This window comes from Thalassophryne amazonica, chromosome 17 (assembly GCF_902500255.1).
Source record: "Thalassophryne amazonica chromosome 17, fThaAma1.1, whole genome shotgun sequence".
Lineage (NCBI taxonomy): Eukaryota > Metazoa > Chordata > Actinopteri > Batrachoidiformes > Batrachoididae > Thalassophryne > Thalassophryne amazonica.
Window position 1 is genome coordinate 63947975 of NC_047119.1, and position 23125 is coordinate 63971099.

A 23125-nucleotide genomic window follows, 5' to 3' on the forward strand; every position below is an offset into this window, starting at 1 on the left:
CTTCAGCTAGTCGGTGTGGATCAATCAATTCAATCAATCAATTTTTTTGATTGATTGTCCAGCTCTTCATCCCTGAGACTCGCCGTTGGATGTCTGCCTTTGTGATGTTGACTGGTTCTTGCGCTGGGAGGTGGCTGTGCTGTGCTCTTATGTCTACCAGCCACTTGACATTGGTGTTATATGATGCCTCTTTCTCCCAGATGTTCTTCTTGCTCAGTCTCAGCTCTGGGCAGGTCTGTTCTTGTGTTATTGTTTTCTACTTTCCACTGGGAGTACACCCTTAATGCGTCACTGGAGAACAGGTAATTTATTCTTTTGGCCTCTGCTTCTCTGGTGTATCTCTTCATCCTAGTTGCCAGAGCTATGAACCTTTGTTTGGTAGTTTCCAGGGTCTCAGTTATGGACATCTTGTTGTACTTCTTATCAATCTAGGACCCATCTCTCATTCTGTACCTCTGTTAGCCAACTAACATCCTTCCTGGCTTTCCGGATTTCGGATTCCAATCTTCTTCGCCATGCGGGGTTCCCTCCACATGCATTCTTGTTCTTATACCCAAGTGTTTCTAGGATTAATGTGGCAGTGGCATATATGAGCTCATTGGTTTCTGTAATACTGGTAGTGGAGATGCTGAGTAGAGCTGTGTTAACATTAGAGAGAGAGAGAGAGAGAGAGAGAGAGAGAGAGAGAGAGAGAGAGAGAGAGAGAGAGAGAGAGAGAGAGAGAGAGAGAGAGAGAGAGAGAGAGAGAGAGAGAGAGAGAGAGAGAGAGAGAGAGAGAGAGAGAGAGAGAGAGAGAGAGAGAGAGAGAGGAGAGAGAGAGAGAGAGAGAGAGAGAGAGAGAGAGAGAGAGAGAGAGAGAGAGAGAGAGAGAGAGAGGACAAATATAGATACAGATAGATTTGTCATCGTCACATGTGGGGACAGGCGTTCAGATCAGGACCACTACAGGCTGTAATGTGAATGTGGTCTTACTGAAGGGGTTTCAACACAGACCATTTCATTTCTTTCCATTTTTTTTCATTTCATTTCTTTCAATTTCCATTTCTTTCTTCGTGTGGATCACCACTCACTTGATCCCTTACTTGCTCTTCCCTGGTCTTCCAGTCGATGGAGGAGCTCTTGAAGTTGTGCTTCAGGAGGTCCTTGTAGCATTTCTTCTGCTCTTCTATGGACTGTTATCCTTCACTCAGCTGGGGGAAGAAAATCCACTCAGGAAGTCAGTTGTCATCCATCCTAAAGATGTGACCCACCACCGAAGCTGGGAAAGACACACTCTGCTCTGTAGCCTGGCTTCAACCAGGATAGTGATTTTGGTACTGACATCTTCCCACCGGATATGAAGGATACTCCTCAGGAAGCATTGGTAGAATTGTTCGAGGGTCTTCAGGTGGCGGCATTAGGTGGTCCAGGTTTAGATCTGTACAGCACGGTTGGCAAGACAACAGCTTTGTAGTATTTTCATTTCATTTTGAAGGTCTCTGTTGTTGAAAACATGGGTGCGAAGCTGTCCAAAGGCAGTTCCTGCACACTTGAGTCAGTGTTGGATCCTGTCATTGATGTCGACGTTTGATGACACGTGGCTGCCCAGGTTTGGAAAGTGTGTCATGCTTTCCAGGACCTCTCTGTGCACTTTCACAGCATGCAGGGAGCTTTGGATTGACCATGTTGGGTGGAGGCTGATACAGGATCTGTGTCTTCTTCAGGTTGATGTGAAGACTAAGCTCAGTGTAGGCTTCATTGAAGGTTTCAGAGATCGTGATGATTTTCTTCTTGGTTCTCAATCGGCTCAAGTTGGAGAGCTTTCCATCCATTCTGTCCAAGATCCCAATTAATGGTGGCACCTTGTCCTTGATCAGGTGGAGGATTGTAGCTATGAAGATGTTGAAGAGCGTAGGGGTGATGATGCAGCCCCGCTTTACTCCTGATTGAACATTGAAGGCTTGAGATTTTGTGCCATTTAGCAGAACTGTGACAGAGATGTCATCATGGAGAACCCTCAGGACATTGTTGAAGTTCTCTGAACAGCCCATTTTGCTCAGGATCTTCTACCAAACGTTAAATAGACTGCAGAGGCTCACAGCCTTTACAGTGATGCCTGACATTCATCTGTTCACCCCAAGCTGTAGACATGCAGCGTGCTCAACTGACCACCAGGAGCAACTTGGGGATTGAAGATCTTGCTTAGTTTTCCTGTCTGATTGGGGATTTCCACATATGAACCTCTTAATTAACTTTTCCATAAATTAAAACCGTGATATGCGTGTTTGATAAATGTGCTGATATCAATCTGACTGAGGTCACATGTTGTATTTGAGTGACTGCAGGGTCGCAGCAGCACTTATGGTTTGCACATAGTGAGGATCTCTGTGTCTGCCGGCCTTAAACCATCCCGTCACTGCCTGTCCTCCTGTGAGCAGGTGTCAAGACGAGTGTCCGGTCGGCACGTATGGCACCGGCTGTGTCGAGACGTGTCACTGTGGGAAGAACAGCAAGTGTTACCACACCAACGGAGTGTGTCTGTGCGAGCTGGGCTACACGGGAGAGGCGTGTGAGGTGCGACTGTGTCCTGACGGCCGTTACGGCATCCATTGCAACAGGAAGTGCCCGTGCTACGCTCAAAACACACGCAGGTGAGCTGTAACGATAGAAAAGCACATATGTGCAGCATGCTGTTTTAATATGTTACAGAGTTTCTTATATGGTTGACTTTTGGTAACTCATGATTGCATCCTGACAGTCTATGAAGCTTGGTCTCAGGATGTTTGTGGTGCGTCCAGCTCCATTTTGCTGTTTTAAATGGCACATGATCTGAGTGTGAAGTTGGCAGCAGGGTGCTAAGGGGACGTTTTGACATGACGTAAACCAATCTATGGATTCCTGTAAGCAACAAGTGCAGCAGTACCTGGTGGATTGCTGCTTAGAGTCCAACCTCAGAACTGAGAAGTTTTCTGGATCAGAAATGAATCTTCTCGTAAAGTGTCAAAGAGCACGAGTGGGAGTAACAGAATGACACAACTGCTGGAGGTGAAGCATTTGAGTGTTTCCACTCGTGCTCCTCATCTGACATCCTCTGCTTCATATCGCACACCCCGCCTGCACATCTCGATAGAAAGAAAAGCAATACTGTACGATCCAGTGTTATTAATGTTGAGTATTTTTTTCCACACACTGGCACAGCCAGTGATCTACACGTCTGTGAGCAGCTAGTCAGTCAGCCATGTGACATTTCAGTTGTGAGAGAGATTACGTCGGTTGTCACCAGTCTTGGTATATGCATTACGGATAATGACCCCCAAGAAACCTATTGATTGACGTCAAAATGTCAAAGGTCAATAGAACGTAGTTTGTAAAAATCTTGTGTGTACAGTAACTTCCTTTTAACTGCCCGATAGTCATCAATCTTGGTATATGCATTACGGATAATAAGTTTTAGAAATTTTTTATGTTGTTCATAAACAGTTCACATTGACTTTTAATTCACTTTATTTATACACAATACTGCTTCACGGAGGTAAAATTGAACCTTACAAGTTTACTTTGACCTTAAAAATGTGATTTGTTGCCCGGCGGCAGTGTTAGCTGATTAGTGAATACAGCAGTGACATGTGCATTAGCATGGCTGTTAGCAGTCCGTTAGCGCGGCACAGCTGGCGTGCTGCATGTGTCGAGGCGGAGAGCAGCTGTTCTGCCGCGTCTCAATGGTGCTGCTGTTTCAGGTGGACCAGCTGTCAATCAAACACCCACAGCAACAATCACACAACCCACACGTGTTCGCGTCGCTGGTGATCCTCCCACTGAGACGCTGCAGAGACTTTCAGACCTGCTCCCCACTTCTCCCTGTACTCCTGCACAAAATGTGCTCATTTCCACTTTTATTTTAAAAAGGTCTGATTCAGTCACTTCCACTGATTAGCTGAAAAATCCTAGCAGAGGTGTCAAACTGGTGGCCCTCGGGCCTGTGAGGCCACAGCATGCTTCATAGCCTTGAGATAATTTTCACTTGGATTTTAAATTTTTTCTCTTTTTTTTAAGCCTTATGATTGTCTCAACCTATCACGGCCTCCCATAAAAACATGAGCATAGCTACTCATGTCCTGCTGATTGATTGACAAAATAATGGTTTCAGCTCTGCTGCAATATTTTCTTTTGTCTCCAGCTGCCATCCCATGTCAGGGGAGTGCACATGTGAGCCTGGCTGGTCAGGACTCTACTGCAACGAGACGTGTCCCCCGGGATTTTTCGGCGAGTCTTGCCAGCAGGTTTGCCAGTGCCAGAATGGTGCAGACTGCCACGGCGTGACTGGAGAGTGTGTTTGTGCTCCAGGCTTCAAGGTAGTGGTGATAACAGTACATATAAAAGAATACACTCCTTTACCTCCTGCAGTTTGAAAGCTGTTACGTGTTTTGCAGACTGTGCCTCACTGTTTGACCTTTGACCTCACAGGGTCGCAGCTGTTCCGTGAGCTGCCCTCTGGGAACATACGGCACAAACTGCTCCTCCAGCTGTAGCTGTAAGAATCGGGCTCAGTGCTCCCCTGTGGACGGATCCTGCTTGTGCCAGCCAGGTGAACGGAAGAACAAACACGAAACATTTTAAGTGCATGTGGGCGCGACGCAGACACCTTGCTGAGATGTGACATGCAGCATGTCACATCGACACAGACAGGAGTCAGTCTGCTCAGTCACCATCTACTAATATGAGCAACACAGAAGCCTGTAGTCAAGGTTCTTGAAATACAGCAATATCTCCACCTGGTGGATATTTGCCATTAATGCAGGTAGAGTAGACTTTCACCACGTGCTCTACAATTTCATATGGATGATGTGATTGCAGAGTGTATTTTTGTGACATGTCACCACGTTACAGCTGAAGTATGAGCTTTGATCAAATATTTAATGTTTTAGTGCTGTGGGCTAAATTGGGAAACTAAGTAAAACTGCTGTAAAAGTAACTCAGGTTGGAGCTGGTTGTAATTAACTCTGGGAAGACGTGTCAGTCAAATACTTGCATGTTAATGTACACGCATGTTGCTTGTTTTGGAGCTTACTGACGCTTGCTGACTGGTTGTTTTCAGGCTGGCATGGAGTGGACTGTTCCATCAACTGTCCCAGTGGGACGTGGGGTCCGGGGTGTAACCTCACTTGTCTGTGCGGAAACGGGGGTGCGTGTGACGCTCTTTACGGTCACTGTACCTGCGCTCCGGGCTGGAGGGGGCATATCTGTGAGCTGCCATGTCAGGTGAGCAGATGTCGGTTTTTAACCATCAAACCTTCCAAGGCACCAGGGGCACTGTTGTCATAGTCACCATCTGTCTGTGCGTTTGACAGAAAGGAGTTAAGCAGTCAACTCAACATTTTCAGGATATATTTGATTCCGCTTTATTTTTAAGGTCTGAAGTTTGAAGGCCTCTGTGTTTTTCGCCTCGGCCTGATATTTTTCCGTACAGACTGAGCAAGTATATATATATATATATATATATATATATATATATATATATATATATACGAGGGCTGTCAATAAAGTTACGGTCCTTTTTATTTTTTTCAAAAACTATATGGATTTCATTCATATGTTTTTACGTCAGACATGCTTGAACCCTCGTGCGCATGCGTGAGTTTTTCCACGCCTGTCGGTGACGTCATTCGCCTGTGAGCACTCCTTGTGGGAGGAGTCGTCCAGCCCCTCGTCGGAATTCCTTTGTCTGAGAAGTTGCTGAGAGACTGGCGCGTTGTTTGATCAGAATTTTTTCTAAACCTGTGAGACACATCGAAGTGGACACGGTTCGAAAAATTAAGCTGGTTTTCAGTGAAAATTTTAACAGCTGATGAGAGATTTTGAGGTGATTCTGTCGCTTTAAGGACTTTTCACAGTGCGAGACGTCGTGCAGCGCTCTCAGGCAGCGTCATCATCCTGTTCAAGCTGAAAACCTCCACATTTCAGGCTCTATTGATCCAGGACGTCGTGAGAGAACAGAGAAGTTTCAGAAGAAGTCGGTTTCAGCATTTTATCCGGATATTCCACTGTTAAAGGAGATTTTTTTAATGAAAGACGTGCGGACGGGTCCGCGCGTCGGGACGCAGCCGACGCGGCGCGGCGGCACAGGAAAAACACCTCCGTGTTGATAACCATTTGTAAAATCCAGGCGGCTTTTGATGGCTTTCAGTGGAGTGAGTATATGAGAAATTGTTTAACAGGCAGGACATGTTCCAACTTGTCCTTAAGGCTTTCAACAGAGGTGTTTTTCCTGTGGCGGAGCGTCGCGGCGGCTGCGTCCCGACGCGCGGACCCGTCCGCACGTCTTTCATTAAAAAAATCTCCTTTAACAGTGGAATATCCGGATAAAATGCTGAAACCGACTTCTTCTGAAACTTCTCTGTTCTCTCACGACGTCCTGGATCAATAGAGCCTGAAATGTGGAGGTTTTCAGCTTGAACAGGCTGACGACGCCGCCTGAGAGCGCAGCGCGACGTCTCGCACCGTGAAAAGTCCTTAAAGCGACAGAATCACCTCAAAATCTCTCATCAGCCGTTAAAATTTTCACTGAAAACCAGCTTAATTTTTCGAACCGTGTCCACTTCGATGTGTCTCACAGGTTTAGAAAAAATTTTGATCAAACAACGCGCCAGTCTCTCAGCAACTTCTCAGACAAAGGAATTCCGACGAGGGGCTGGACGACTCCTCCCACAAGGAGTGCTCACAGGCGAATGACGTCACCGACAGGCGTGGAAAAACTCACGCATGCGCACGAGGGTTCAAGCATGTCTGACGTAAAAACATATGAATGAAATCCATATAGTTTTTGAAAAAAATAAAAAGGACCATAACTTTATTGACAGCCCTCGTATATACAGGCAAACTTGCTGTATCACATACCATTCAACTCGGTAAATTAAATGTTTGTTCCATTGAAAGAATGAAAAAACACTCATTATTTGTTTTATATAACGGCTAAAATAGATCCTTGTCATTTGACATTTTATTAATTTATAAACAACAGAAAAGGTTACTTACATTTTGGTGTTCCACTGCTGCTAAAGTCCAAATTGTGATGTGTAGTCCAGTGATGCTGTGGACTGATTAAAAAAAAGACTTTGTAGTTCCTCAGTCCAGCCAAAAATCACATCATCTTTTCACCTGAACAGTTCTTCATGCATCTAGACAGCTTACAGTGGAGTGGATTTTGTGTGTGTGCGCATGCGTTTTGTGTGTGTGTGTGTGTGTGTGTGTGTGCGTGTGCGCACACGCACGCACGTGCATGCACAAGCACGTATGGACGTGCGTACATGCGTGTGCACGTGTGCAGGTTGCAATGGTACCAAACATATGGAACCAAATTTGCACTCTAAATGGAAACAAACTGCACTCTAAATGCAATGCAACACAAATGGGATGAATTAATCCATGTCATGTGACATACAAAGCACCAGTCACCAATGACCATTATATAATACAATATAGATAACGTCAGTGTAATTATGATATATAAATTTTGCTTCAAAGTAATGAAATATTCCTATGTGTCCAACTAGAGTCCCTTAATTCAGAGAGTAGTGACACGACAAGTTGAAAAAAAAAAATGGTCATGTGACTCATGGTGCCATCTTGGGGCGTTTGCTGTTAATCTGTCTGCATGTAAATCCAGCTATTTTATTTATTTATTCACTGAAAATGCAGGTTGCTGTGCATTTGGATGCACAAATAGACACAACAAGGGCTTCAGGATGTACAGATTCCCTTCAGATCCAAACAGAATAAAAATTTTGGAAAATAAAGTCAGCTGTGTGGGATGGAAGCAACTTCATTATCAAAGTTTTGCAAGGTAAATTTATTGTTCAGTCCCATGTACAGTAAAACTCACCTAAACCGTCATCATATAAACTGGATATTTGCAGTCACCAGACAAAAAAGTCCCAAAGTTTTTGTATTGTTTTCCATGTAATAAACACCGTATATAACAGATTTTGTACAACGATTTTTTTCGCTAACATCGGATAAAATTTCCCGTCCGATCACAATGTATTTCCATTAAAACCCCCTTGCATGTGGGACCGGAGTCATTTCTGTGATTAAAAGCCCAACCATTTATTTTTTTCACACCGTGTTCAAACTTGGAGCCGCCTGATGTGCACCTGTTAAATCAGACAGCGCAAAAGGCTGTGATTTGACACTTTTCTGCTTTCACTCCTTCGTCATCATATTTTCAATTTCAATTTTGAATTTCAATTTATTTCCTTTATATAGCGCAAAATCACAACAAAGTTGCCTCAAGGCGCTTCACACTATTTTAATAGTTTTTGTAGTGCGCACGCTGATTACACTTCAGGATCCTGTACATTTGGCAGAAAAACCTGCAAATTTACAACAGGGAGTCGGAAAAAGAGGAAATTGTACAGCTTACCCTTGAATTGGAGGTGATGATTGTAGAAAGAAAAACTTGTTGAGGGTCAAATTAATCCATAATAAAGCATCATCTAGAGACGGAGAACTTTAAAACTGTCACACACGTCGGCGTCAACGGAGTTACAGAGCTGCAGAAGCATAAATCAGGCTTTAAATTAATTAAATAAATCAATCAATCAATCAATTTTTTTTATATAGCGCCAAATCACAACAAACAGTTGCCCCAAGGCACTTTATATTGTAAGGCAAGGCCATACAATAATTATGTAAAACCCCAACCCAAAACGACCCCCTGTGAGCAAGCACTTGGCTACAGTGGGAAGGAAAAACTCCCTTTTAACAGGAAGAAACCTCCAGCAGAACCAGGCTCAGGGAGGGGCAGTCTTCTGCTGGGACTGGTTGGGGCTGAGGGAGAGAACCAGGAAAAAGACATGCTGTGGAGGGGAGCAGAGATCGATCACTAATGATTAAATGCAGAGTGGTGCATACAGAGCAAAAAGAGAAAGAAACAGTGCATCATGGGAACCCCCCAGCAGTCTACGTCTATAGCAGCATAACTAAGGGATGGTTCAGGGTCACCTGATCCAGCCCTAACTATAAGCTTTAGCAAAAAGGAAAGTTTTAAGCCTAATCTTAAAAGTAGAGAGGGTGTCTGTCTCCCTGATCTGAATTGGGAGCTGGTTCCACAGGAGAGGAGCCTGAAAGCTGAAGGCTCTGCCTCCCATTCTACTCTTACAAACCCTAGGAACTACAAGTAAGCCTGCAGTCTGAGGGCGAAGCGCTCTATTGGGGTGATATGGTACTACGAGGTCCCTAAGATAAGATGGGACCTGATTATTCAAAACCTTATAAGTAAGAAGAAGAATTTTAAATTCTATTCTAGAATTAACAGGAAGCCAATGAAGAGAGGCCAATATGGGTGAGATATGCTCTCTCCTTCTAGTCCCCGTCAGTACTCTAGCTGCAGCATTTTGAATTAACTGAAGGCTTTTTAGGGAACTTTTAGGACAACCTGATAATAATGAATTACAATAGTCCAGCCTAGAGGAAATAAATGCATGAATTAGTTTTTCAGCATCACTCTGAGACAAGACCTTTCTGATTTTAGAGATATTGCGTAAATGCAAAAAAGCAGTCCTACATATTTGTTTAATATGCGCTTTGAATGACATATCCTGATCAAAAATGACTCCAAGATTTCTCACAGTATACTAGAGGTCACGGTAATGCCATCCAGAGTAAGGATCTGGTTAGACACCATGTTTCTAAGATTTGTGGGGCCAAGTACAATAACTTCAGTTTTATCTGAGTTTAAAAGCAGGAAATTAGAGGTCATCCATGTCTTTATGTCTGTAAGACAATCCTGCAGTTTAGCTAATTGGTGTGTGTCCTCTGGCTTCATGGATAGATAAAGCTGGGTATCATCTGCGTAACAATGAAAATTTAAGCAATACCATCTAATAATACTGCCTAAGGGAAGCATGTCCATAATTAACTTTAGTCTGTGAAGAAGATTCCCCATTTACATGAACAAATTGTAATCTATTAGACAAATATGATTCAAACCACCGCAGCGCAGTGCCTTTAATACCTATGGCATGCTCTAATCTCTGTAATAAAATTTTATGGTCAACAGTATCAAAAGCAGCACTGAGGTCTAACAGAACAAGCACAGAGATGAGTCCACTGTCTGAGGCCATAAGAAGATAATTTGTAACCTTCACTAATGCTGTTTCTGTACTATGATGAATTCTAAAACCTGACTGAACCTCTTCAAATAGACCATTCCTCTGCAGATGATCAGTTAGCTGTTTTACAACTACCCTTTCAAGAATTTTTGAGAGAAAAGGAAGGTTGGAGATTGGCCTATAATTAGCTAAGATAGCTGGGTCAAGTGATGGCTTTTTAAGTAATGGTTTAATTACTGCCACCTTAAAAGCCTGTGGTACATAGCCAACTAACAAAGATAGATTGATCATATTAAGATCGAAGCATTATTAATGGTAGGGCTTCCTTGAGCAGCCTGGTAGGAATGGGGTCTAATAAACATGTTGATGGTTTGGAGGAAGTAACTAATGAAAATAACTCAGACAGAACAATCGGAGAGAAAGAGTCAAATAAATAATCATAAATTGTAAATTCATGTAAATTTGAAAGCTTAACAATTTTTATATTTATTTTGACAGTATCTGTACCTGGATGTGTTGCTCTATGTGGTTACATGATAAAAAAAAGAAGTTGAAAACATAAGATTAATTCAGTAGTTCAGCACAGTTGGACCCAAAATGGCACCATGTTCCAAGTTGACGCTACTCTCTCAATTAAGGGACTACAGGTCCGACAGGTCTGGAACACTCGTAGAGTTTATTCAATACTCACAATAAGAGAAAATTGGTGGATGCAGGAAGTTCCGCACTGTGGATGAACAAAGGTTTTAGTGTGAGTGGTTCATATACTGTATGAAGCCCGTTGATGCACAACATGAGGGTGTCAAAACGCTTTGCACCGGAGTGAACATCAGGGAACAATAAAACAAGATATTTTTGGATGTAAGCTTGCTTTAGTTATCGATGTTACATCATCTGCAGTGACACAGTGACTGTGGGACTTTTGAGGACGTTTTAAGAAGAACCTCCAGCCGTGTATGTCAAAAGTAAACAGAACACTTCAATCACACTCACCCGTTAATGTAAAGTGCACTGAATGTTCCTGTAATGAAAAGTGTTGTGTAAATAAAATGGTCTTTCTTGTGTTGGTTGGTGTTTGGCGTCTGCAGGACGGCACCTACGGCATGGACTGTAGGGAGCGCTGTGACTGCAGCCACGCTGATGGATGTCACCATGTGACAGGACACTGCCGTTGCCTGGCTGGATGGACAGGTACAAGGACAGTCTTTTCTCTCATAAATGCGTGAACACATCAGTGGTCATAATCCAAACACAGTAGCACCACACTCATTGGCCACTTCATTAGGTACAAGTTTATTTTAAAACTAATCATGGCAGAACCTCGGTGCATTTATACGTCTGCATAAGGTAAAGATGATCTGCTGAAGTTCAAACCAGACATCAGAATGAGGGAGAAATGTGATTTAATCAACTTTGAATGTGGGAAAGTTGTTGCCATCAGAAGTGGTGGTTTGAGTTTTTCACAAACTTCTCATCTGTTGAGATTTCCTCACACAGCCACCTCCAGGATCCACAGACAGGGGCTCAAAAAGACGAAACAATCCAATAAGTGGTGGTTCTTTGGTTGGGTGTCTTGGTGGCTTCCCTCACTATTTTCCTTCCAGCATGGTCACTCAATTTTTGAAAATTGCCAACTTGACACAGATTTGCATTTTTTTTAATGACTGATGCAAATGAAGTACAAGGAGACTTTCGATGACTGGCTGTAACTGGCTGTAAAAGTGCTGATTAATTCTTACATTTTGAAGAAATTGTGACAATCCCAACTTTTTCTTTTTTGGAATATGATGCAGGCCTTAAATGCAGTAATGGGTGGATATATATATATATATATATATATATATATATATATATATATATATACACACACACACACACACACACACACACACACACACACACACACACACACACACACACTTTTTTTACACAGTGCATCCAGAGAGTATTTAGAGATTCACTTTTTCCACTTTTTGTTATGTTACAGCCAGTAAATTCTTTTTTTAACCTCATAATTCTACTCACAACATCAAAAAAGTTGGGGTTATTAAAAATTTAAAAAAACTAAGAAATCACGTGTACATAAGTGTTCACCCCAGCCATTTTCAGATCTCTCAGATTCAAGTCTTCTTGAATATGATGTCACAAGCTTGGTGCACCCATCTTTGGGCAGTTTGGTCCATTCCTCTTTGCAGCACTTCTCACGCTCCATCAGGTTGGATGGGGAGCGTCGGTGCACAGCCATTTTCAGATCTCTCCAGAGATGTTCAGTCAGATTCAGGTCTGGGCTCTGGCTGGACCACAAGGACATTCACAGAGTTGTCCTGAAGCCACTCCTTTGATATCTTGGTTGTGTGATTAAGGTCATTGACTTGCTGAAAGATGAACCGTTACCCCAGTCTGAGGTCAAGAGCGCTCTGGAGCAGGTTTTCATCCAGGATGTCTCTGTACATTGCTGCATTCATCTTTCCGTCAATCCTGACTAATCTCCCACAGCATCCCCACAGCATGATGCTGCCACCACAATTCTTCACTGTAGGGCCGGCGCACCGTCCAAGCCGGCTCCCCATCGATGATCCGAGCAGGAGGCGGCGCCAGTCCAGGAGCACAGAGGGGTGAGGTGTGGTGAGGTTTGATCCGTGACACGTGAAAAACCAGGTGGATCCGCAGTGAAGCCGGGAGTTGGAGCTTCACTGCGGCAGGACTGAGGACTTTGAGGATCTTGAATGGTCCGATATATCTGTCCTTAAGTTTCGGGGAGTCCACCTGGAGGGGGATGTCCTTTGTGGAAAGCCACACCTCCTGCCCGGGCTGGTAAGCAGGGGCCGGGGATCGCCGGCGGTCTGCATGGGTCTTCGCACTCGTCCGGGCCTTCAACAAGGCAGAACGGGCGGGGCGCCACACCCGACGGCACTTCCGCAGGTGGGCCTGGACCGAGGGCACACTGACCTCTCCCTCCACCACGGGAAACAACGGGGGCTGATACCCCAAACACACCTCAAATGGGGAGAGGCCGGTGGCAGAGGACACCTGGCTGTTATGCGCATACTCGATCCAGGCCAGATGTTTACTCCAGGCCGTCGGGTGTGCGGACGTCACACAGCGCAGAGCTTGCTCCAATTCCTGATTGGCCCGTTCTGCCTGTCCATTGGTCTGCGGATGATACCCGGACGAGAGGCTCACAGTAGCCCCCAGTTCCCGGCAGAAGCTCCTCCAGACTTGTGAGGAGAACTGGGGACCACGATCAGAGACGATGTCGATGGGTATCCCATGCAGACGGACGACGTGGTGGACCAGGAGGTCTGCTGTCTCCTGGGCTGTTGGGAGCTTCGGGAGGGCCACGAAGTGGGCCGCCTGGAGAATCGGTCCACTATCGTGAAGATGGTGGTGTTGCCCTGGGACGGCGGGAGGCCCGTGACGAAATCCAGGCCGATGTGGGACCAGGGGCGATGAGGCACAGGTAGCGGCTGGAGAAGTCCTGGGACCTTTTATGGTCTGCCTTGCCCCTGGCACAGGTGGGTGCAGGCCTGGATGTACTCCCGGACGTCGGCCCTCCATAGACGCCCACCAGAAGCGCTGCGGACAACTGCCACGGTCCCTTCGCACCCCTGGATGACAGGAGAGCTTGGAACCGTGACAGAAGTCCAAGACTGCAGCTCTGGCCTCTGGTGGGACATACAAACGGTTCTTCGGACCTGTTCCTGGGTCCGGGCTCCGTGCCAGGGCCTCCCGGACGATCTTCTCCACGTCCCAGGTGAGGGTGGCCACTATAGTGGACTCAGGCAGGATGGGATCCGGTGGATCCGACAGTGCGGTTTTGACCTCCTCTTTGTGTACCCGGGACAAGGCATCCGACCTCTGGTTCTTGGTCCCGGGGCGATAGGTGATCCGGACGTCAAAACGCCCGAAGAACAGTGACCAGCGGGCTTGCCTGGGGTTCAGCCGCTTGGCGGTCCTGATATACTCAGGTTCCGATGGTCAGTGAAAACCGTGAACGGCACAGACGCTCCCTCCAACAGGTGTCTCCACTCCTCAAGAGCCTCTTTCACCGCAAGGAGTTCTCGATTGCCGACGTCATAGTTCCGTTCAGCCGGGGTCAACCTGCGTGAAAAGTAGGCACACGGGTGAAGAACCTTATCGGTCTCTCCGCTCTGGGATAGCACGGCTCCTATCCCTGAGTCAGAGGCGTCCACTTCAACCATAAACTGGCGGCTAGGGTCGGGCTGCACCAAAACTGGCACAGTAGAGAACCGTCGTTTCAACTCCTTGAACGCGGCTTCGCACAGATCCGACCAGGTGAAGGGGACTTTTGGAGAGGTCAGGGCTGTCAGGGGGCTAACTACCTGACTGTAGCCCTTAATGAACCTCCTATAGAAATTAGCGAAGCCGAGGAACTGTTGCAGCTTCCTACGGCTTGTTTGTTGGGGCCAATCTCTCACCGCCGCAACCTTGGCCGGATCAGGGGCGACGGAGTTAGAGGAGATGATAAACCCCAGGAAGGACAAAGACGTGCGGTGAAACTCGCACTTCTCGCCCTTCACAAACAATCGGTTCTCTAACAACCGCTGCAGGACCTGACGTACATGCTGGACATGGGTCTCAGGATCCGGAGAAAAGATGAGAATATCATCCAGATATACGAAGACGAATCGGTGCAGGAAGTCCCGCAAGACGTCGTTAACCAAGGCTTGGAATGTCGCGGGGGCGTTGATGAGGCCGAACGGCATGACCACGTACTCAAAGTGACCTAACGGGGTGTTAAATGCCGTCTTCCATTCGTCTCCCTTCCGGATCCAAACCAGGTGATACGCATTTCTAAGATCCAGCTTAGTAAAGATTTTGGCTCCATGCAGGGGGGTGAACACGGAATCCAACAATGGCAACGGGTATCGGTTGCGAACCGTAATCTCATTCAGCCCCCTGTAATCAATGCATGGACGGAGTCTGCCATCTTTCTTGCCCACAAAAAAGAAACCTGCCCCCATCGGGGAGGTGGAGTTCCGGATCAGCCTGGCAGCTAATGAGTCCCGGATGTAGGTCTCCATTGATTCACGCTCAGGTCGTGAGAGGTTGTACAGCCTGCTGGACGGGAACTCAGCGCCTGGAACCAAATCAATGGCACAATCGTACGGACAGTGCGGGGGAAGGGTGAGTGCCAGATCCTTGCTGAAGACGTCAGCAAGATCGTGGTACTCAACCGGCACTGCCGTCAGATTGGGAGGGACTTTGACCTCCTCCTTAGCCTGTAAACCGGGAGGAACCGAGGATCCTAAACACACCCGATGGCAGGTTTCGCTCCACTGAACCACCACCCCAGACGGCCAATCAATCCGGGGATTGTGCTTCAACATCCATGGGAAGCCCAAAATCACGCGGGAGGTAGAAGGAGTTACAAAAAACTCAATCTCCTCCCGATGGTTTCCAGACACCAGCAGAGTTACTGGTTGTGTCTTGTGTGTGATTAAAGGGAGGAGGGTGCCATCTAGTGCCCGCACCTGCAATGGCGAAGGAAGCGCCACCAGAGGGAGCCCTACCTCCCTTGCCCATCTGCTGTCTAGCAAATTCCCTTCTGACCCGTGTCCACCAGTGCTGGGGCTGAAGGGTAAATCCCCGCTCAGGATTGTAACTGGGAGTCGTGTGGCAATCTGTGTGTGTCCCACATGAATGTTTGACCCCCCTTAGCCCAGTCTCTGAGGGCGGTTGTTGTTGTGGCCGTTTGGGGCAGTTTTTCTGTGTGTGCTCCTTTGAGCTGCAGAGAAAACACTCCCCGCGGATCAGCCTCTTCATTTTGGCCCTGTGCGTTTCCCTAACAACGTCAGCAGGGGGAGCTGTTGCCCCACGGAGCGCTGCGGCTGTGGAGCGTGGGGAGGGCGGCCCCTTTTCGGACCCGGAAGGGAGAGGGACGGCGCGTATCCGGCCACGTCCTTCGCCTCGCTCCCGACGGCGTTTCTCCAACCGATTGTCTAACCGTATAACGAGATCGATAAGCCCATCTAAATCCCGCGGTTCCTCCTTAGCTACCAGATGCTCCTTCAGGACCGATGACGGTCCGTTTATGAAGGCGGCGCGGAGCGCAATGTTATTCCAGCCGGACCTCGCAGCCGTGATGCGGAAGTCGACTGCATATTCGGCTGCGCACCGGCGCCCCTGTCGCATTGACAGCAGCATTGTTGAAGCGGTCTCTCCTCTGTTAGGGTGATCAAACACTGTTCTGAACTCCCCCACAAACCCAGTGTATGCTGATAACAACCGTGAGTTCTGTTCCCAGAGCGCCGTAGCCCAGGCGCATGCCTTACCCTGAAGCAGAGCAATCACATAAGCTATTTTACTAGCATCTGACGCGTACATGACGGGACGTTGTGCGAAGACGAGCGAACACTGCATGAGAAAGTCCGTGCACGTCTCCACACAACCTCCGTACAGCTCAGGAGGGCTTATGTATGCTTCAGGGGATGATGGGAGGGGTTGTTGAACCACCACTGGAACGTTCATATCCTGCACAGGGTCGGCAGGAGGAGGAGCTGCAGCAGCGCCCTGAGCGCTCGCCGCCACCTGCACGGAGAGAGCCTCCACCCTGCGGTTCAGGAGGATGTTTTGCTCGGTCATTTGATCCAACCGAGCCGTAAAGGCGGTGAGAATGTGCTGCAGCTCACCAATCACGCCTCCTGCAGACGCCTGCGCTCCCTGCTCTCCCATTGGTTGTTTAACAGCCGGGTGACGCCCCTCGGAGTCCATGACGCTGGCCGAGATATCCTGTTGTGAAAGTGTAGTGACACGGACCCACAACAGGGGGCGCAAATGAACGGTCAATAGATGAGCCAAAAAATAATTTAATGTTGTGAAGGTGCACAACGAACATACAGACAATCTCAGAATATGATTACAGTCAATCCAAAAAGGTGACGTGTGGGCAGGCTCGAGGATAGAAGACGACTGTCCTGAGAAGAGCCGGAACCACACGATTTCCGCCGCCACCGAACCTGGTGAATACTGGAGCCGCCAAGTCCCGAATTCCCAGGTGATCACCGTCCCCGACTGTCGGATCTGGTACTGCTGGCGAAGAACAAAGACAGTCAAGTGTGGGTGTGTGTACACCCTGTAACAACAACGGTGGGAATGCCACCTCCACCTCTCACTCAATATTCTGTAGAGTACCGCAGTGATTCCTCAGGGGAAAAGAGTGCCGTCCTGCACTCACTCAGCTTCCACAGAAAGAGGAACCGGTACTCCTGCAAACACTCACAATATACAGATATATTGCAAAACACAAATGGCTGAGTCTATTACCTCCAAAGAAGTACGATATCTCGGCAACGAGGTGGAGATGACGTCTAGTCTTTATGGAGTGAGATGATGTAGAGTAGATGGGTGACAGCTGTCAAGAGATAATGAGTGACAGCTGTCACCCCCGGCTGTGTCCGTGGCAGCAGCGCCCTCTCGTGCCTGAAGCCCGCACTTCAGGCAGGGCGCCCACTGGTGGTGGGCCAGCAGTACCTCCTCTTCTGGCGGCCCACACAACAGACATGGCTAAAATTCATCTTTACTACCCGTGCATAGAAGGGGTAATTCAACTAGTGTGTGTATATATATATATATATATATATATATATATGGTCCTACTCTGGCCAGACTGGTCACTGTTAATTGTCACTGTTAATTTAACACTGGTGATTTTACTGTGTGTATATGTGCATCTTTTTATCAGGATATGTAAGTAACTATAATTGCATCTATTTCCAGTTTTGTGCAATACCTTTAGCAAGTATTGTGACAACGTCTTAATAGATTTGAGTCATTCTTTAACATTAATTTTTTCTTTAATTTTTATATACACTTAACTGTTTTCATAGTAATAAATACATTTTTAGATTCAGATAGTGTTATTTTACATCAATTTTACTTTGTTAGCTTTATATCCATTTAGCTATTACTTTGCATGAAATTATGTTCATAGTGATAAATACATTTTTAGATTCAGATAGTGTGATTTTAAGTACATTTTAGATTGCTAGCTTTATATTCATTTAACAATTTGCATATCTTTGCATTAATTTATGTTCAGTTGCCTGTTTTTCAGTTACTTTCAGATTCAGTTAGCTTTATACACACTTATCTGTTTTCATAGTGATAAAGGTTTTGACTGTGATTGTTTTAAGTGCATTTAGATTTGGTTAGCTTTATATTCCCTCAGCCCCAACCAGTCCCAGCAGAAGACTGCCCCTCCCTGAGCCTGGTTCTGCTGGAGGTTTCTTCCTGTTAAAAGGGAGTTTTTCCTTCCCACTGTCGCCAAGTGCTTGCTCACAGGGGGGTCATTTTGACCGTTGGGGTTTTTCTGTAATTGTTGTATGGCTCTTGCCTTACAATATAAAGCGTCTTGGGGCGACTGTTTGTTGTGATTTGGCGCTATATAAATAAATAAATAAATTTGATTTGATATTCCGTTTGTTAGCTTACAAGCTATAGTTACATTGCGCTAGATGAATTGTTTTCGGTTTAGATTGAGTCAGATTTATTTTCAGTCAGTTTTAGATTGTTTGAGGTAGGTTTTCCTGGAGCTGCACTCACTTTGGTTTTGATTAGGTTGGCTTTGTGTTTTTGTTGTTGTTGTTTTACAACACAGATATTGTTTATTCAAGTATGGCAGTGGTAGGTCCATAACCTATACGGGATCTAGGCGCTCCCGCCATCACGAGTCTCCCAGCTGACTGGGTTATAGCAGTGGGTAGATGGGACTCATTAGCCCTGTTAAGGCGGTCCTCCTATGGGAAGGAAAACCCTGATATTAAACCCCCAGCCTGGGTTACTGCCCCCGTGCCTCCGAGGAAGGTTCTTTAGCCAGAGGCTAGGAGAAGGTCACTCTGATGTAAAACCTACAGCCTGGTGGTCGCCACAGCTGTCTCAGCTTGTCTGTGCCACTGTGGAGTGCCACCTTGCCTAAAGAGTGGAATTGGTATGCGCGAGCTGATCCCCACTTTAAGCAACGAGCGCAGGCGGGAAGGAAAGCCCTGCAGCGATGGGAAGATACGAAAACAGCAGGTGCATGATGGCACTGGGAGCTGCAGTCTCGATCCTGCATGCAGGCGGCTCAGGAACCATGGTCGTTTGATTGCTGACCCGAGACAACAGCATCATCCGGCAGGGCCCTGGGTGACCAAGCAGCCCTGTTTAGGGATAGCCCTGCTTGCTCCACATGGAGACAGACCTAGAAAAGGTGGTCTAAACATGGCTTGTCTCACTAGACCCGGTTGGCTCACCGCTGCCAACGGGCATCACTACACGCGGTGCGAAAAGAAAAACAAAGAACCTGAAAATTGCGTGCTGGACTCAGACAATAGCGATCGTCCTCGAAGACGCTCAGCCTTAGTCGCCAAAGAGCTAGCAAGGCTTGACATAGACATTGCTGCACTCAGCGAGGTGCGCTTTGCAGACCAAGGGTCACTCACCGAGGAAGGCACAGGCTAGACACTGTTCTGGTCAGGGAAGGCTAAAGAAGATCGTCGACTCTCAGGGGTCGGGTTCATGATTAAGAGCACCATAGCACATAGGTTACACAGTTTGCCAGTTGGACATTCTGACCGACTCATGTCACTCCGGCTCCCCATCAACAACAAGGATTTTGCCACTATTGTTAGTGTGTATGCCGCAACCATGCAGGCTGACATCGGAGTTAAGGAGGCTTTCTATAGTGATCTGCACAACCTTCTACAGCGCGTCGACACCCAGGACAAGCTCCTCATCATGGAGATTTCAACGCCAGAGTGGGCCGCAACTCTGATGTATGGAAGGACGTGCTAGGGAAACATAGCATAGGCAACTGTAACGACAATGGCCGCCTGCTGCTGGAGTTCTGCTCTGCACATGACTTGACAATCACCAACAGCCTGTTCCAACAGAAAGAGAGATTCAAAGCAACCTGGAGACACCCACGCTCCAAACACTGGCACCTTCTGGACTACGTTCTGACGCGACAGCGTGATAGAAGAGACGTACTACATACCAGGGTGATGCCTAGTGCGGATTCCTGTACTGCTCATCGCTTGGTCCGTTCCAAGTTTGCTTTCACTTTCAAGCCCCCTCCTAAGAAGAAAGGCCCACAGTTTAAGAAGCTACAAGTCCACAAGCTGCAAGACATAGACACAAAAAAGGAGTTCCAGGCCAAACTAGAGGAGAGACTGGGTGGAGAAGAAGGCCTGCCTGACGACCCTGAAAAACAGTGGATGAGATTAAAGACCATCCTTCAGGAGACGGCAGCAGAAGTAGTGGGCTTCTCAGCCAGGAAAAATAAAGACTGGTTTGATGAGTCTGATGCACAAATCCAGGAACTACTAGAAAATAAATGTGCATGCCACAAGACTCTTTTAGCTAAACCTGCCAAGACAGCTTACAGAAATGCCTGCTCCACACTGCAAAGCAAGCTCTGCATACTGCAGAACGACTGGTGGCTAGCTTTTGCGGAGAAGACACAACAACATGCCGATGCCGGAGACATGCGCTCCTTTTATGAAGCCCTTAAGACCATCCATGGGCCAGCACATCAAGTGCAAGCACCCCTGCGCTCCTCAGACGGCTCCACCCTTCTGACGGACAAGGAAACCATTATGCAGCGTTGGTCAGAACACTTTGAAAACCTCTTCAGTGACAAGCGCACTGTGCAAGAGTCATCAATCGAGAAGATTCCCCAGGTGGAGGTGAAATGGGAACTTGATGAACCCCCAACACTTGAAGAGATCCGAAAGCCCACCACGCAGCTGAATCCAGGGACGTCTCCTGGCATAGATGGCATCCCAGCAGAGGTGTACCAAAATGGAGGTGAGGCAGTCCTCGACAACCTTCAGATTCTCTTCTCCAGTTGCTGGGAAAAGGGAATGGTTCCACATGACCTTCGGGATGCGGTCATTGTCTCCCTGTACAAGAACAAGGGCGACAAGTCCGACTGTTCTAATTACCGGGGCATCACTCTCCTCTCAATAGCAGGTAAGATTTTGGCTCGAGTGCTGCTCAACAGGCTTACCCCTACCATAGCGCATGAAAATACTCCCGAGAGTCAGTGCGGATTTTGGGCCAACAGGGGAACCACCGACATGATCTTCGTCCTGAGACAGATCCAGGAGAAGTGCAGAGAACAGAACATGGCCCTTTATGCAGCCTTCATAGACCTAACCAAGGCTTTTGACATGGTCAGTCGTGAGGGTTTGTGGAAGATTCTTGCACGCCTTGGCTGCCCTCCAAAGCTCCTCACCATCATCCGCCAGCTGCATGAAGGCCAGATGGGACAAGTGAAGTACAACGGGACTCTGTCCTGCAGCTTCCCCATCTCAAATGGCGTCAAACAAGGTTGCATCCTCGCGCCCACTCTGTTCTCCATCTTCTTCAGCATGATGCTTCCTGAGGCCAAAGAAGACTTGACAGAGGGCATCTATATCCGCTTCAGAACCGACGGAAGTCTGTTTAACTTGCGGCTCCTTCTGTCCCACACTAAGATCACAGAACAGCTAATCATGGAGCTGCTCTTCGCAGATGACTGCGCCCTCGTCGCCCATACGGAGCAAGCCTTGCAGCACATTGTCAACTGTTTTGCTGAAGCAGCAAGAGCCTTCGGCCTCACCATCAGCCTGAGAAAGACAGAAGTACTATATCAACCGGTCCCCCATACAGCATATACCCCACCCCAAATCAACATCGAGGGTACCAGCCTGAATGCAGTAGAGCACTTCACGTATCTCGGTAGTGTTATCTCAAATGACCCATCTGTTGCCAAGGACCTAGACAGTTGCCTTGCCAAGGCCAGCAGTTCTTTTGGTCGACTCTCTAAGAAAGTCTGGCAGAATCATTCACTGCGCCTTTCCACAAAAGTGCAGGTCTACAGAGCCATTGTGGTCCCTACCCTCCTGTATGGAGCTGAAACCTGGGTTCTGTATCGCCAACAGATCAGATTACTGGAATGCTTTCATCAGCGTTGTCTCCGAAACATCTTCGGGATCAAGTGGCAGGACTACGTCTCAAATGAGGACATCCTTACCAGAGCCAAATTGCCCAGCATGGAGTCTATTATACTCAAACAACAGCTTCGTTGGGCAAATCACGTAGCCAGGATGGATGATACACGCATGCCGAAATTAATTCTCTTTGGCGAGCTCAAGGAAGGGAGAAGAAACCAAGGGGCCCCCAAAAAGTGCTATAAGGACCAGCTGAAGAAACAGCTCTCCCTTGCAGGCATTCAGCATCAGTCATGGCAGCATTTAGCTACAGATAGACTCAGCTGGCGTTCCAGCATCAAATCCGCCAGCCTGAAGTTTGAGGCAGAAAGAAGTGAGGCCTCACGCCAGAAGCGTCAAAGACAGAAAGAGCGGGCAGCAGCACAAGCCCAGCCTACTCAAGTGTTCATTTGCCCCAAGTATAACAGGTCTTGTGCATCCCGCATCGGACTTTTCAGCCACCAGAGGGCTTGTAGAAAATAAACTAAAAAAAAAAAAAAAAAGGCCTTCCCACTATCCTCGCAAGCGAGGAAACTGCCAACAACATTCTTTTAACAAATCAATAATCAAAAGCTGAAGGCAACAACATTGTCTGCTTTAGAAAATTTAATGAGCAGGGTTTCCTTCACCCTTTCTGTTCTCAGGCTTGTAGTTGTGGGGAACATTCTTTGGTGAGGCTCCAGTCTGTTAGTTAGTTTCCGGATTTTCTCATCTCTGTGCACAAACAGCATGCCTGCCTCACTTAGCAACCTGCACAGAAATTCCTCAAAGGATCTTTTGGAGCAGCTCCTCTTGGCTCCTGAAGCCTGTTATCCAGTGAGAGTGTGGTGGCAGGAAACGCTGCTCAGCTGAAGTCAGTTTGATGACTGAATAGTTTCTGAATGTGCCGCTTTATGTTGATGCATATCAAATATAAAAAGTATCTGTTTGGTGAGCAGTTTGCTCAATACACAATGATAGCTTATTTGTACAAGTTCACAAATTCTAATCAGCTATTCTCATCAAAAACAAACATAAGACCTCAAGTTTTGATCCAAATTTACACAAAGATAGTTAAATATG

At 46.9% G+C, this 23125-nt stretch overlaps 1 protein-coding gene across 1 annotated transcript in view; it reads left to right on the top strand.

Moving 5' to 3' along the window:
• The window catches only part of megf10 (multiple EGF-like-domains 10), a 220585-nt gene that overhangs the window by 150320 nt on the left and 47140 nt on the right, over positions 1-23125 (top strand). The window contains 5 exon segments of the mRNA XM_034191821.1: positions 2418-2630; positions 4157-4331; positions 4444-4564; positions 5075-5238; positions 11177-11279. Coding sequence (XP_034047712.1) covers positions 2418-2630; positions 4157-4331; positions 4444-4564; positions 5075-5238; positions 11177-11279 — 776 coding nt within the window.